General features: G+C 47.3%; 1 protein-coding gene across 5 annotated transcripts in view; it reads right to left on the reverse strand.

Moving 5' to 3' along the window:
* Window positions 1-3,084: 3,084 nt before the first annotated feature.
* Window positions 3,085-13,388, reverse strand: part of LOC137095167 (voltage-dependent T-type calcium channel subunit alpha-1H-like) — a 246,710-nt gene continuing 236,406 nt past the window's right edge. For 4 of the 5 annotated variants that reach the window (XM_067461514.1, XM_067461516.1, XM_067461515.1 and 1 more), the window contains exons 32-36: window positions 9,905-10,204; window positions 8,066-8,212; window positions 6,817-6,994; window positions 5,408-5,586; window positions 3,085-4,432 (exon numbers count right to left, since the gene is read on the reverse strand). In XM_067461514.1, the coding sequence (XP_067317615.1) occupies window positions 3,314-4,432; window positions 5,408-5,586; window positions 6,817-6,994; window positions 8,066-8,212; window positions 9,905-10,204 (1,923 nt within the window). In that variant the 3' untranslated portion in view covers window positions 3,085-3,313. The remainder of the gene's footprint in view (window positions 4,433-5,407; window positions 5,587-6,816; window positions 6,995-8,065; window positions 8,213-9,904; window positions 10,205-13,388) is intronic. The other variant, XM_067461517.1, reaches the window with a different exon arrangement.

The following is a 13,388-nucleotide window of genomic DNA, read 5'->3' on the forward strand; positions in this document are numbered from 1 at the left end:
TGTGAAAATATGTGTGTGTGTGCTGCACCATAAAGGCTGTTGATGACAATAACAATGCAGTGGCCCTTTGTGATGTCACTGGATTGACTGTTGATGTATATGTGTGAGTATGTGTGTATGTACACATATATGTATGTACATATATGCTCACATATGTATATATACACACATAGGCAAAAATGAACCCAAATCACATGGAGTTTTGCGTGGATGAACTTTTGTACTTGGTGGTTTTGGGCCCATTTTTGGCCCCAAAGCATTCATTTAGTCTATCTATCTATCTCCATAATAAAAGTGAAAATATGTGTGTGTGTGATTGGGGTGCCCACTTTCACAGACAGGCTCCCACTTCCACAAACAGCTAAACCCCCCATCTATGAGGAGCCACCAACCCCTGACAATGTCCTCCACGAAGGCCATCCTGCCCACCACCCAAGTGAAGGCTTTCATATGGGGACAATATCATTTTAGATTTTCTGTGTGTCCTCCACCACAGACATCCCAGTGTTTCTTACTCTCTCCATTGGTGTGAATTTGCACGATCCTGCCCACTACCTCTCCCTTAACCCTTTCCTACTCTTTTCAACTCTGTCTGCATAACAAACAGAGGGGGGAATTGACCTTCATTTATAGCAATTGTAGGTACTGGGATTTATAGTTCACCTGCAATCAAAGAGCACTCTGAACCCCACCAATGATGGACCTGGACCTAACTTGGCACATAGAACACTTATGAGTAAAAAAAAAATACTAGAGGGTTTTGCAGGAAATTTACCTTGATTTGGGGGAGTTGTAGTTCACATACATCCAGAGAGCTCTGTGAACCCAAACAATGATGGATTTGGACCACACTTGGCACACATACCCGATGTGCCCAAATTTGAATACTGGAGGGGCTTGGGAGAGATTGACCTTGATTTTTGGGAGTTGTAGTTCACCTACAACCAGAGAAACTGTGAATCCCACCAATGATGGAGACTTAGAACACAGACCCACCATGACTAACTGAACCTACTGTAGGGGTTTGAAGGGACCAACTCACCATAGTGGGAGTTGTAGTTTACCCTGCAGCCAGAGAACACACGGAACCCCACTATGATGCATCTAGAGCAAACTTTCCTAACATGATCAATGAAGTATTAATGGAGTTTCAGGGGGTTGTAGTTCACCCACAACTTTATGCATTTTGTAAAATCCAAGCAGTGCTGAATATCCAAGCTAGTATACCCTGTTTCCCAGAAAATAAGACCTACACTGAAAATAAGCCCTAGTATGATTTTTCAAGATTGGTGAGGATGCTCAAAATATAAGCTCTACTTCAAAAATAAGCCCATTTAGAATTAAATAAAATATATCAATTTGAGGGAAAAGGCATCCTCTGAAAATAAGCCCTAACACATCCTTTGGAGCAAAAATTACTACAAGACCCTGTCTTATTTTCAGGGAAATATATAATCAGGGTATACATAATACACAGACACATATATGTATGTCTCTTAACACTCCAAGTGATGTTTGGCCCATTTTTGGCCCCAAATCATCCAGAAAGTTCCCCAACTGTATTCCAAAAAGAAGGGAAAATATCCCTAAACCCCCATCAATCAAATGGGGCAATTTACTGGGCTTCAGTGGGAGATAACTGGGCCACTTTAGCTGGATCGGGTCTATTGCAAAAGGTATTGTCAAAGGGTTTCATGACCGGAATCACTGGGTTGTTGTAGGTTTTTTTGGGCTATATGGCCGTGTTCCAGAAGCATTCTCTCCTGACATTTCACCCACATCTATGGCAGATGGCAGGTATCCTCAGAGGCTGAGAGGTCTGTTGGAAACTAGGCAAGTGGGGTTTATATATCTGTGGAATGTCAAAAATTGGAGACTATAAGGGCCAGCTAACACATCCCAGCAAAGTATTCCCCCAGACAGGAAGCAGCCAGGCTTTGAAGCTGCAACCCCATTCAGAACATCATTCAGAAAACAGGAATTCCAGGCAGGAAACAGTCAGGGCCAGCTAACACCTCCCAACAAAGGATTCCCCCAACAGGAAGCAGCCAGACTTTGAAGCTGCAAGCCCATTCAGAACATCATTCAGAAAATGGGAATTCCAGACAGGAAACAGTCAGGGCCAGCTAACACCTCCCAACAAAGGATTCCTCCCAACAGGATGCAGCCAGACTTTGGAGCTGCAAGGCTATTCAGTGCTAATCAAGGTGGCCAATTGCAACATTCACATATGCCTCAAGTAGACAAAGAGTTTTTTCTTCCACCCTGGACATTATTCCACAGGTATATAAACCTCAATTGCCTAGTTTCCAACCGACCTCATGACCTCTGAGGATGCCTGCCATAGATGCAGGCGAAATGTCAGGAGAGAATGCTTCTAGAACATGGCCATATAGCCCGAAAAATCTACAACAACCCAGTATTGCAAAAGGGTTTCCATTCCAGTGGCCTGTCTTTTCTTTCGGAAGTCATAGGATGAAGTCGGTTGCAACCTGAGTTTTTCCATGGGCTTCGAAGGGATAATGCAAATAACTGGATTTGGATCGGGTCTACCGTTCTCTATAAAACAAGTGCATGATAATGAGGGAAAGTGTTGGTGTAAATGGGGATGTATGTTGCGTGTGCGGGACCATTGTGCCTGCGTGTCTGCCTTCCCTTTTTTTTTTTTTCAGTTTTACCCTTTATAAAAAAAATCGAATACATTATTTTCTATTGATAATGAACTGCTGATATACAGACAATATACAACTCGCATCTCCCGGGGGCACTTTCTTGCAAAAACAACCTTCCGTGCAATAAATCCTAACCAAAAGGTGCCATTTCGAAAAGTTCGAAAAAGTCTTCTTCTTTTTTTTTTTTTTGCAAATTCTATTATTATTCTATTATCTTTAAAAAATAAGATAAAGGCTCAAAACCCAAATCAATGTGATCGAGGCCACGCCGGGGAAGGGAGAGTAAGAGAGAAGGAAAAATCGGAAAAGTTACTCTGCGTGTGTTTTGATGCTCAGAAAGGGGAGCGCAAAGCCGCCTTTCTTGACCCTGAACCTTGCTTTGTTTTTGTTTGTTTTTATATAAAAAGCCAGCTTGCTCTTTGATTTTATTGGAAAACATCCACAACAAAACCTTCACAGCGCTGAAAAGTTAGAGAGAGAAAAAGAGAGGCAAGTAATATTTGTGGTTTTTTTTTTGGAGGGGGAACGAAACGTCCCATCACGGAGTTGTGACATTCTCCAACCTTTTCCTCCCACTTCAAAGCCACTTGCGGTGGCAAGAAAAGCCCTTTGAAACGTCACCCCTGACTCAACGCCAGGAGCTATACCGGTTCGTCCACTTCTCCGTCTGTCGCCGCGACGAGTCCGTGTCTCCGGAGGGGGCTCCGACCCTCGTGGCCCGACCCCCGCAGTCCCACTTCTATCTTTAAGTGGTCCGCTTTCTGCAGTTCGAGTGAGATGCCGTCGTCGGGAGACGAATCTGACGAGGGGCCCTCCGCCGAGCCTCCTTCGGAAAGGCCGCTTGAAACAGGGCCATCTGACACCTCAAAGGAGAAGTTGGGGACCGCCAAAAGCTCCCCGCGGCACGCTTGCCCCCCACGGCGCTCGGCCTTGACATTCGGGTCCCCTGTTTGGCTCTCGCAGGCCTCCAAAGGGTCCCTGTACGCGGTGGACTCACATGAGGGGGTCCTCCTCCTCAAGAGGCTGTTCTCGGAAGCTTTGGTGCGGGCCGAAGTGTTCTTCTCTTCCTCCATGGGAGGCTCTATCGAAATGCAAGGGGGGCTCATCTTCTTCTTGCGGCGCGCCCCGTGGATGTATTCTGATTCGGAGTGGACGGGTTTCCGCTCCTCTGACGATGACAGCTCCGAGAAGCTGCGGTCCCCGTCGGCAATGGAGGGGCAGATCTCGATGGAGTGGCGCCGGTGGTGATCATCGCTCCACGTCGGCTTGGCCAAGAAGCCCCGGGTGTCCACGCTGTAGAACTTCTTCAGGTCTTTCTCTTTGGCTCCTCCAGCTGTGGTCAAGCTGGGTGTGCTACCATTCTTAATGAGGGCAGGGGATGGAGGCGGGGACTCGGATCGGTCCCCGCTGTCCACTTTGTCCCGCCACCCCTCCGCCGAGCTGTTGATGTGGCTGACCTCTTCATCGGCCAGGTCCGAGGACTCAAAGAGGGAGCCATTGGGGTTGCGGCCGTCATCACTGGGGAGGTTGTGCTGACCGAAGGCGTGTTTGCGGGTGCGGAGGCTCGCCGACCGACGCGGGGAAGTGTGCGGGAAAGGAGGGCTCCCCGGAAGGGACAACGAGGGTGACGGATGGAGCAAAGGGGGCCCCAATGAGCTTTGGGATGGCTTTTTCAGCCGGCGGGGTTCACCAGGATCCATTTGTGTGCTCTCCTTTGAATCCGTCCCCTGGCTCTCCAAGGAATCCCTCTGGATCGCCTCCTGCAAGGCAAAGGGAGAAGCCAATAAAGAAGTGTCATGTCCTTAAAATGGATTACTAGAGGATAGAATAGGGCTGGAATCTTCACTATGGTTGTACATTCTATATTATTCCCTGTAGTTGTGCATCCTATAATTTGCATCACAGTTGTGCATTCTACACAGTACTTTTAGCTAACCTACAGCCTCCATGGAGTAGATAGACCAGTGGTTCCTGACCTGTGGTCTGTGGACCACCAGTGGTCTGCTAGATCTAAAATATGGCCCACGGCCTCACTGTTACTACACTGTTGCAAAGAGAGTGACTGGTCTCATGGAACCCTCTTATAGTGCCATGGCTTATTAAATACGGTTTTCTGTGGGCCAGCAGATGGAGACTACTGGATGGCATATGTTTTGTATCAGAAACTAGAGCTGATGTGGTCTATCCAATGCAGTTTTCTGAATAGGCACCCCAAATAACTTAACCAAATCTAAAGTTGACCAAAAACTTGATTTGTAACCCTTTTAGTACTAATGTTGGAGACTGGCCCCTGGTCAAAGTGGTCCCTGGTCAAAAAATGGTTGGAACCACTGAGACAGATAGATCAATCAATCAATCTGTTTATCGATTAGTCCACTGACCATATCAACAATAAAAGTTTAAAAAGCCCAAAATACACAGACAAATAGGCACTAATCACTATCCTAAAACTCACTCCACTACCTGGATTTGAACCGCCAACCTTTTGATCAGCAAGTTCAGCAGCTCAGTGGTTTAATCTGCTGCACCACCAGGGTGCCCAACAGCAAATGTTGTGTCTTGCGAAGACAACCCCATGAAAGGTTGGTCTTAGGGTCAAAAAGAACAGCTAACCCATCCGTCTATTGACATCTTTAGAGAAGATGACAAGGGGATGTTCCTTAGGTTGGGTGTTGAGGAAGCACAGCCGACTTCTACTCGTTGCAGGAGAACTGTTAAATGTCAAGGAGTCACACCTGTCTGCATAGGAGCCTGTGGACGCTGGGAGATAATGGTGGTGGTTGCGGAGGGCGAAGCTTCCAGGGGACCGCTTCATGGTGCGGAGGTGGAGTCATTGGGTGGAAAGTGTCCCGGGGGACCCTCAACGATGACGAGCAGGTCCCCACTGGTTGGGAATGAATCGAAGTGATGGAGCCTGGAAGAAGGAGAAGATACATGATGGGGGAGGCCTGGCTTGACAACAGAGTTACATGGGAAAGAGACCTTGGAGTCTTCATGGACCACGAGGTGAACATGAGCCAAGTGTGTGATTCTGCAGCTCAAAAAGCCAATGAGATTTTGGGCTGCTTCAAAAGATGTATAGTGTCTTGATCAAGGGAAGTCATGGGGCCCCTCTATTTGCTCTGGTCAGACCTCACCTGGAATAACCCTGTGTCCAATTCTGGGCACCACAATTCATGGGAGATATTGAAAATGGAAGGTGTCCAGAGGGCAACTAAAATTATCAAAGGTCTGGAGGCCATGCATAATCCCAGTGAGGACTGACTTAAAGAGCTGGGTCTGATTAGCCTCCTGAAGAGAAGGTTCAAAGAAGCCATGAGAGCCATGTTTAAATATCTGAAAGGCTGTCATAATAAAGGAAGAACAGGCTTGTTTTCTGCTGCCCTAGAAACTAGATCTCAATGGAGCCACTGGGTCAACTGATAGAAAATGAGGTTCCACTTGAACATGAGGAAGAACTTCTTAAGAGTTGTTCAACAGTGGAACTCTTTCTCTTGGAGTCTAGTGGAGTTCCTTCCACTTTGATGGTACTTTGATGGTGCTTTTCCTGCCTGGCAAGGAGTTGGACTGGATGGCCCATGTGGTCTCTTCCCTTTCTATGATTTGAAGGGACATTATTGCTATTGGAAGCAGCAAGCAATGATGTAGCTCTTGGAGGAAACCAATACAAGGTGTTGGTGGGAGGTCGGCTGGGACCCATAATGAGAAACATATCCACGTTTCGTTGATTTAATGGTCCGTACTTGGATGTGTTTCTCATTTTGGGTTCCAGCCATCTTACCACCAACACCTTGCATTACATTAATGGGATTTATCAGTGATTAGGCTAAGCATTAGAATGAAGACTTCATTTGAGGACAAGGGGACTTGGAGGTTTCTCATTTGTGATGTCTTCGTAAGTCGAGGTCAACTTGATGGCAGTGAACGACAACAAAGCTATACATTCACCCTCCATTTGAACAAGTGACCCAATGGTCTGAATTCTATGGACAATCCCAACGACAGACCCATTGTGATAAATTGCATGGATTCAATGAGTTTATTCTAATTGGTAACAGAAACAAGCTCCAGGACGATGTATTTGCTCTGGTTGAGACCAACCAGGAGGCTTTAGGACTTTGTCTCCTACAAAGCTATGTTTTACCTCGTGGTGACTTGTAGGAGAAGGCCTCCAGCTCAGCTTCATGGAGCGGGAAGGGGGCTTTGGCAGGCATCACTGGGCGGAACATGTAGCTGTCGTTGGGCAAGGAGTGCATCCTGGCCACTGAGATCTTGCGGACGGTGAGAAGGTTCTGGGGCTCTCCGAGACCGGGGGCAATGTCCTGCAGGAGAGAGACAGAGGCAGGGTTGGGTTGAGGGCAAGTGGAGGATGTTCTGGCCACCTTCAGTATGGTTCCTCTGTTGGTAGGTTAGTTTCCATGACCGGCTTGGCATTTATAAGGTGATAACATGGTTTGATTAGAACTTCAGTTCACCAAGTCAAGCATACAAATGTGATGAATGGATTGAATGAAATGGTCTGATTGGGGTCTGGCTAGGACCTATTAAGGTCTAGCAAGAATGAAGACATCATCCAAAAAGTAAATAAAATGGAACCTGAAAATGGCATTATGGAGGAGGTGAAGAATTCATTAACTTTGGCATGAAAAGTTCTAATGAGAAATCCAGAAACCGATCAGAAATTTTTTGGTGTCAACCACACCTGTTTACATAGTCAGACACAATGTTACTTTAAGAAGAAAGATAAACAATCTATCTATTCCGGGATCAATGAGGCACCAGCAAGTCTGATCTGAGTGACGGCGATTATCTAAACAACCAAGTAATGGATAACCAAAAATTGTGACATAAGGAGACCCTTTGCCTTTTCAATTGTGTGGCAGATCTGTGAGGGATGTGGCATTCTGTCCAGCTGCCTCTCTTCTCTTGATGGAGATGGGATGGTGAGTATGAATGTGAATGTATGTGCGTGAATGCTCAGTATATGTGGTCTGTGTAACCATTACAGCTTTTATAAAACCCAGTACTAGAGTTTGTGCGTCTACTTCTTTCTCTCAAAGTGCCTGAAACTCTGTCCCACTGAAAATGGATTGAAGAATGTTTCAAGGTTCAAAAACTATTCATGACACAAATCTCTAGCCCATCTAGAGAATGTAAAGCCCTTATATTACACCATGTAGAGTGTATGTAGTTAATGTAGGCACTCCACAACAATGGATCCATAAACCCTGTAACTGCAGCCACCATGGAAGGAAAGCCAAAGGAATAGTCAAGAAAGAAGAGAGGCCACAAGCTACAGCAAGACATGGACCACGACGGCAACACCAGGACAATGGCACAACCACAGCACCGAAGCATGATGGGAGAAAGAGCAGGGATTTCCATACAGTCACCTCGGCCTCTCCTCCCAGGGCATTGTGGGAAGGTATCGGGAGATGGCGGCGAGGAGAAGAGCGGAAGGAGGCAAAGGAGTCCTCCCTGCCCTCCAGCAGGTCTAGGTCAGGGATGGCTAGAGAGATGCTCTCAAAGCGGAGAGATGCCTTCGGGGACGAGAAATCAGGAGACAACAAGGCATCAGAATACATTGTATATGTGTGTGTGTGTGTGTACAGTTGGGAGTGGAATCAAGGCATATCCAACCATGTTCTTATAGAGCTTCGTTGATCTATTCGCTTGGACTACACTGCCCAGAACTCCTTAAGTCAAGAGGATTGTGGCAGTTACCGTATATAGTCTAATTTCCTGGGAACTGACTCATTTTGGGGATCATGGGTGGCAGCAAGGTCAGGTTGGCCACAAAGCAAGTGGTGTGTCGTAATGGTAAGAGAGACAGACTGAAGACTGGGGAGGATACACATAAGGGAGCTTGAAACCCCTAATGGCCATTGACAAAGGCTTCAAAGAAAGGAAGGAAGGAAGGAAGGAAGGAGGGAAGGAAGGAGAGAACTCATGCTCAAATATGGTTCTCTGAAATATGGTTTGCATCTTCCAGAAGTCTTCACCCATTGAAGGGAGTGAGGAAGGAAGGAAGGAAGGAAGGAGAGAACCTGTGCTCAAATGTGCTTCTCTGAAGTCTTGCACCCTTTGAATCAATGACTTACTCCCATTGAATCAATGGCAACCACCATTGGCAAAGGCTTCAAAGCAAGCAAGGGAGGAAGGAAGAAAGGAAAGAAGGAAGAAAGGAAGGAAGGAGGGAAGGAAGGAAGGGGGGAAGGAAGGAGAGAACTCCTGCTCAAATGTGGTTCTCTGAAGTTTGCATTTTCCAGAAGTCTTCACCCATTGATCAATGACATTGCATCTATTGAATCAATGGCAACCAGTATTGACAAAAGTTTCAAAGAAAGCAAGGGAGGAAGGAAGAAGGGAAAGAAGGAAGCAAGGAAGGAAGGAAGAGAGGAAGAGAGAAAGGAAAGAAGAAAGGAGAGCACCTGTGCTCAAATGAATCTTGCACCCAATGAATCAATAACTTACACACAATTAATCAATGGCAATCACCCTTGACAAAGGCTTCAAAGAAAGAAAGAAAGAAAGAAAGAAAGAAAAGAGAGAGAGGGAAGGAGGGAGGGAGGGAGGGAGGGAGGGAGGGAGGGAGGGAGGGAGGGAGGGAGGGAGGGAGGAAGGAAGGAAGGAAGGAAGGAAGGAAGGAAGGAAGGAAGGAAGGAAGGAAGGAAGGAAGGAAGGGGAGAACCTGTGGTCAAATGTGCTTCTCTGAAGTCTTGCACCCTTTAAATCAAAGACATACATCCACTGAATCAATGGCAATCACCATTGACAAAGGCTTCAAAGAAAGCAAGGGAGGGAGTGAGGAAGCAAAAAAGGAAGGAAAGAAGGAACTTGTGCTCATATGTGCTTCTCTAAAGTTTTGCACCCATTGAATCTATGACTTACACCCACTGAATCAATGCCAACCACCATTGGCAAAGGCTTCAAAGAGAACCTGTGCTCAAATGCACTTTTCTTGAGCTTGACTTCTTGCACCCAGTGGATCAATGACATTTGGGTCTGTTTCTCAACCAGCAGTTTCTCAAACAGTTCTACTTCAGTCTACTCACTGATTGGATTGAATCCACCACAATGCAGCAGTGGATCATTTTCTCCACACTGTCTCAACAAGGATTATACAGTTAAACCCATAGAGTTGGAAGAGACCACTGGTGGATCTCCTTTCCTTCCACCCCAAGTGCCCTCCCTCTCCATGGCCTCCGGAAAGGCCAGCCATATGCTTTTACCAGGGCCGGGTGTTTTGCCAGGAATGGGGAGCCAATCCTGGGTGTGGCTGGTCCGCTTTCGGGGCCTCGGACGGGGGTAACGGCTCCCCGGGACATCTCCAGCTCGATCTCAGCGTCCATCTCGGCATCCTCCTTGGCCTCCTTGTTGCTCTCCTCCAGGTGCTTCATCAGGACGGCCACCACCACATTGACCAGCACAAACTGGGCGATCAGGACGAAGGTGACAAAGTAGACCGGGGAGATGAAGGGCAGGTAGCTGAGGCAATGCTTATCGTCCCGGTGGCATTCGCGGAGTGTGTCCTGCCACAAAAATCAAGGGGAAGGAAAGCGTCAGGGCAGACCTTCTCGGACATCTCCTCTACTTCGTTCTCCTGTTTCCTAGGTCATTATTTAGTGGTCAACACTATCTGATATGGGCCCCAAATGGACCCATTGGAACTAAAGGGAAAACCTGGGAAAAGCTCGAGAATCAATCAATTGGTTAAATAGGATATGGGTGATAGCACTATAGATGATGGGAAAAGACCATTGTATTATCTTTCATACGTTTTGAAATAAATATTACAAAAAATAACATTGAAGGATTAAATATAATAACAATTAAAAACACCATGTGAGCTCCCTAAATAATGCTTGTAGAATCAGCACCTTGGATGACTATATTAGGACCTTTACAACATAGATTCAATGCTATGGAGAGCTTCCTAAATGGTCTTGTAGGTCTAACACAGGCATGGGCAAACTTGGGGGTCTCTTCCAGTGGAGTCTCCTTCTCTGGAGGTGTTTGAACTGAGGCTGGATGACTGTCTGTCGGGAGGGCTTTGACTGTGTCTTCCTGTCTGGCTGAAGGGGTGAGACTAGATGTCCTTTGGGGGTCTTTTCCAGTGGAGTCTCCCTTTCTGGAGGTGCTTGAACTGAGGCTGGATGACTTTCTGTTGGGAGGGCTTTAACTGTGTCTTCCTGCCTGACTGAAGGAGTGAGACTAGATGTCCTTTGGGGGTCTCTTCCAGTGGAGTCTCCCTCTCTGGAGGTGCTTGAACTGAGGCTGGATGACTTTCTGTTGGGAGGGCTTTAACTGTGTCTTCCTGCCTGACTGAAGGAGTGAGACTAGATGTCCTTTGGGGGTCTCTTCCAGTGGAGTCTCCTTCTCTGGAGGTGCTTGAACTGAGGCTGGATGACTGTCTGTTGGGAGGGCTTTGACTGTGTCTTCCTACCTGGCTGAAGGGGTGAGATTAGATGTCCTTTGGGGGTCTCTTCCAGTGGAGTCTCCTTCTCTGGAGGTGTTTGAACTGAGGTTGTGTGACTGTCTGTTGGGAGGGCTTTGACTATGTCTTCCTGCCTGGCTGAAGGGATGAGACTAGATGTCCTTTGGGGGTCTTTTCCAGTGGAGTCTCCCTCTCTGGAGGTGCTTGAACTGAGGCGGGATGACTTTCTGTTGGGAGGGCTTTAACTGTGTCTTCCTACCTGGCTGAAGGAGTGAGACTAGATGTCTTTTGGGGGTCTCTTCCAGTGGAGTCTCCTTCTCTGGAGGTGTTTGAACTGAGGTTGTGTGACTGTCTGTTGGGAGGGCTTGGAGTGTGTCTTCCCGCCTGGCTGAAGGGGTGAGACTAGATGTCCTTTGGGGGTCTCTTCCAGTGGAGTCTCCTTCTCTGGAGGTGTTTGAACGGAGGCTAGCTGACTGTCTGTTGGGAGGGCTTTGACTGTGTCTTCCTACCTGACTGAAGGGGTGAGACTAGATGTCTTTTGGGGGTCTTTTCCAGTGGTGTCTCCTTTTCTGGAGGTATTTGAACTGAGGCTGGATGACTTTCTGTTGGGAGGGCTTTGACTGTATCTTCCTACCTGGCTGAAGGGGTGAGACTAGATGTCCCTTGGGGTTCTCTTCCAGTGGAGTCTCCCTCTCTGGAGGTGCTTGAACTGAGGCTGGATGACTTTCTGTTGGGAGGGCTTTAACTGGGTCTTCCTACCTGGCTGAAGGAGTGACACTAGATGTCTTTTGGGCGTCTCTTCCAGTGGAGTCTCCCTTTCTGCAGGTGTTTGAACTGAGGCTGGATGACTTGTCTGTTGGGAGGGCTTTGACTGTGTCTTCCTGCCTGACTAAAGGGGTGAGACTAGATGTCCTTTGGTGGTCTCTTCCAGTGGAGTCTCCTTCTCTGGAGGTGTTTGAACTAAGGCTAGATGACTTGTCTGTTTGGAGGGCTTTGACTGTGTCTTCCTGCCTGGCTGAAGGGGTGAGACTAAATGTCCTTTGGGGGTCTCTTCCAGTGGAGTCTCCTTCTCTGGAGGTGTTTGAACTGAGGCTGGATGACTTTCTGTTGGGAGGGCTTTGACTGTGTCTTCCTGCCTGGCTGAAGGGGTGAGACTAGATGTCCTTTGGGGGTATCTTCCAGTGGAGTCTCCTTCTCTGGAGGTGTTTGATCTGAGGCTGGATGACTGTCTGTTGGGAGGGCTTCGACTGTGTCTTCCTGCCTGGCTGAAGGAGTGAGACTAGATGTCCTTTGGGGGTCTCTTCCAGTGGAGTCTCCTTCTCTGGAGGTGCTTGAACTGAGGTTGTGTGACTGTCTGTTGGGAAGGCTTTGACTGTGTCTTCCTGCCTGGCTGAAGGGGGTTGGACTGGATGCTCTTTGAGGGCCTCTTTCTCCTCCTCCTCCTGACACAAAGTTTGGAAAGCCTTGGTCTAGAGCAGGCAAAGGCGAACGTTTTGGACTTCAACTCCCAGGAGCCTGAGGCTGTTAGGAATTGTGGGAGTTGAAGTCCAAAACACCTGGAGGGCCCAAGTTTTTCCCATGCCTGCTCCAACCCCTTTGGGACCGTTACATAGATTCAGGACTATGGAGAGTTCCCTCAATGCAACCCATAGAATCCTTCCTGACAACATAGATCCACAACATACGTCTTGAATGAGGCCAAGATACAGGTTGTTTTGTTTCGTCTCGATCTCCCCGGAGTCAGATTCAGGAGGCTCCAATCCCAGGTGAAAGCTGTATGTTGGAAGTAGCAACCTTTCAAGCTTCCCCTAACTGTTTGTAAATGTGTATAATTGTTAACCTATATTGCATGTACATTTTGGTTTGCCAGTTTGACTGTACCTCTTTGGTGTGGGAGAGGCTTCAGACTCAGGACTCCATTTTGTATTTAGTGTGCATCACACTTCAGTGAAGGTGATTTTGTCTGTCTATCTATCTATCTATCTATCTATCTATCTATCTATCTATCGGAACAATGGCTTCAAACTACAAGAGAGGAGATTCCATCTGTACACGAGGAAGAACTTCCTGACTGTGAGAGCCGTTCAGCAGTGGAACTCTCTGCCCCAGAGTATGGTGGAGGCTCCTTCTTTGGAAGCTTTTAAACAGGGGCTGGATGGCCATCTTTCATGGGTGATTTGAATGCAACATTCCTGCTTCTTGGCAGGGGGTTGGACTGGATGGCCCATGAGGTCTCTTCTAACTCAATGATTCTATGATTCTATGATTCTATGATTCTA

This window comes from Anolis sagrei, chromosome Y, assembly GCF_037176765.1.
Source record: "Anolis sagrei isolate rAnoSag1 chromosome Y, rAnoSag1.mat, whole genome shotgun sequence".
NCBI lineage: Eukaryota > Metazoa > Chordata > Lepidosauria > Squamata > Dactyloidae > Anolis > Anolis sagrei.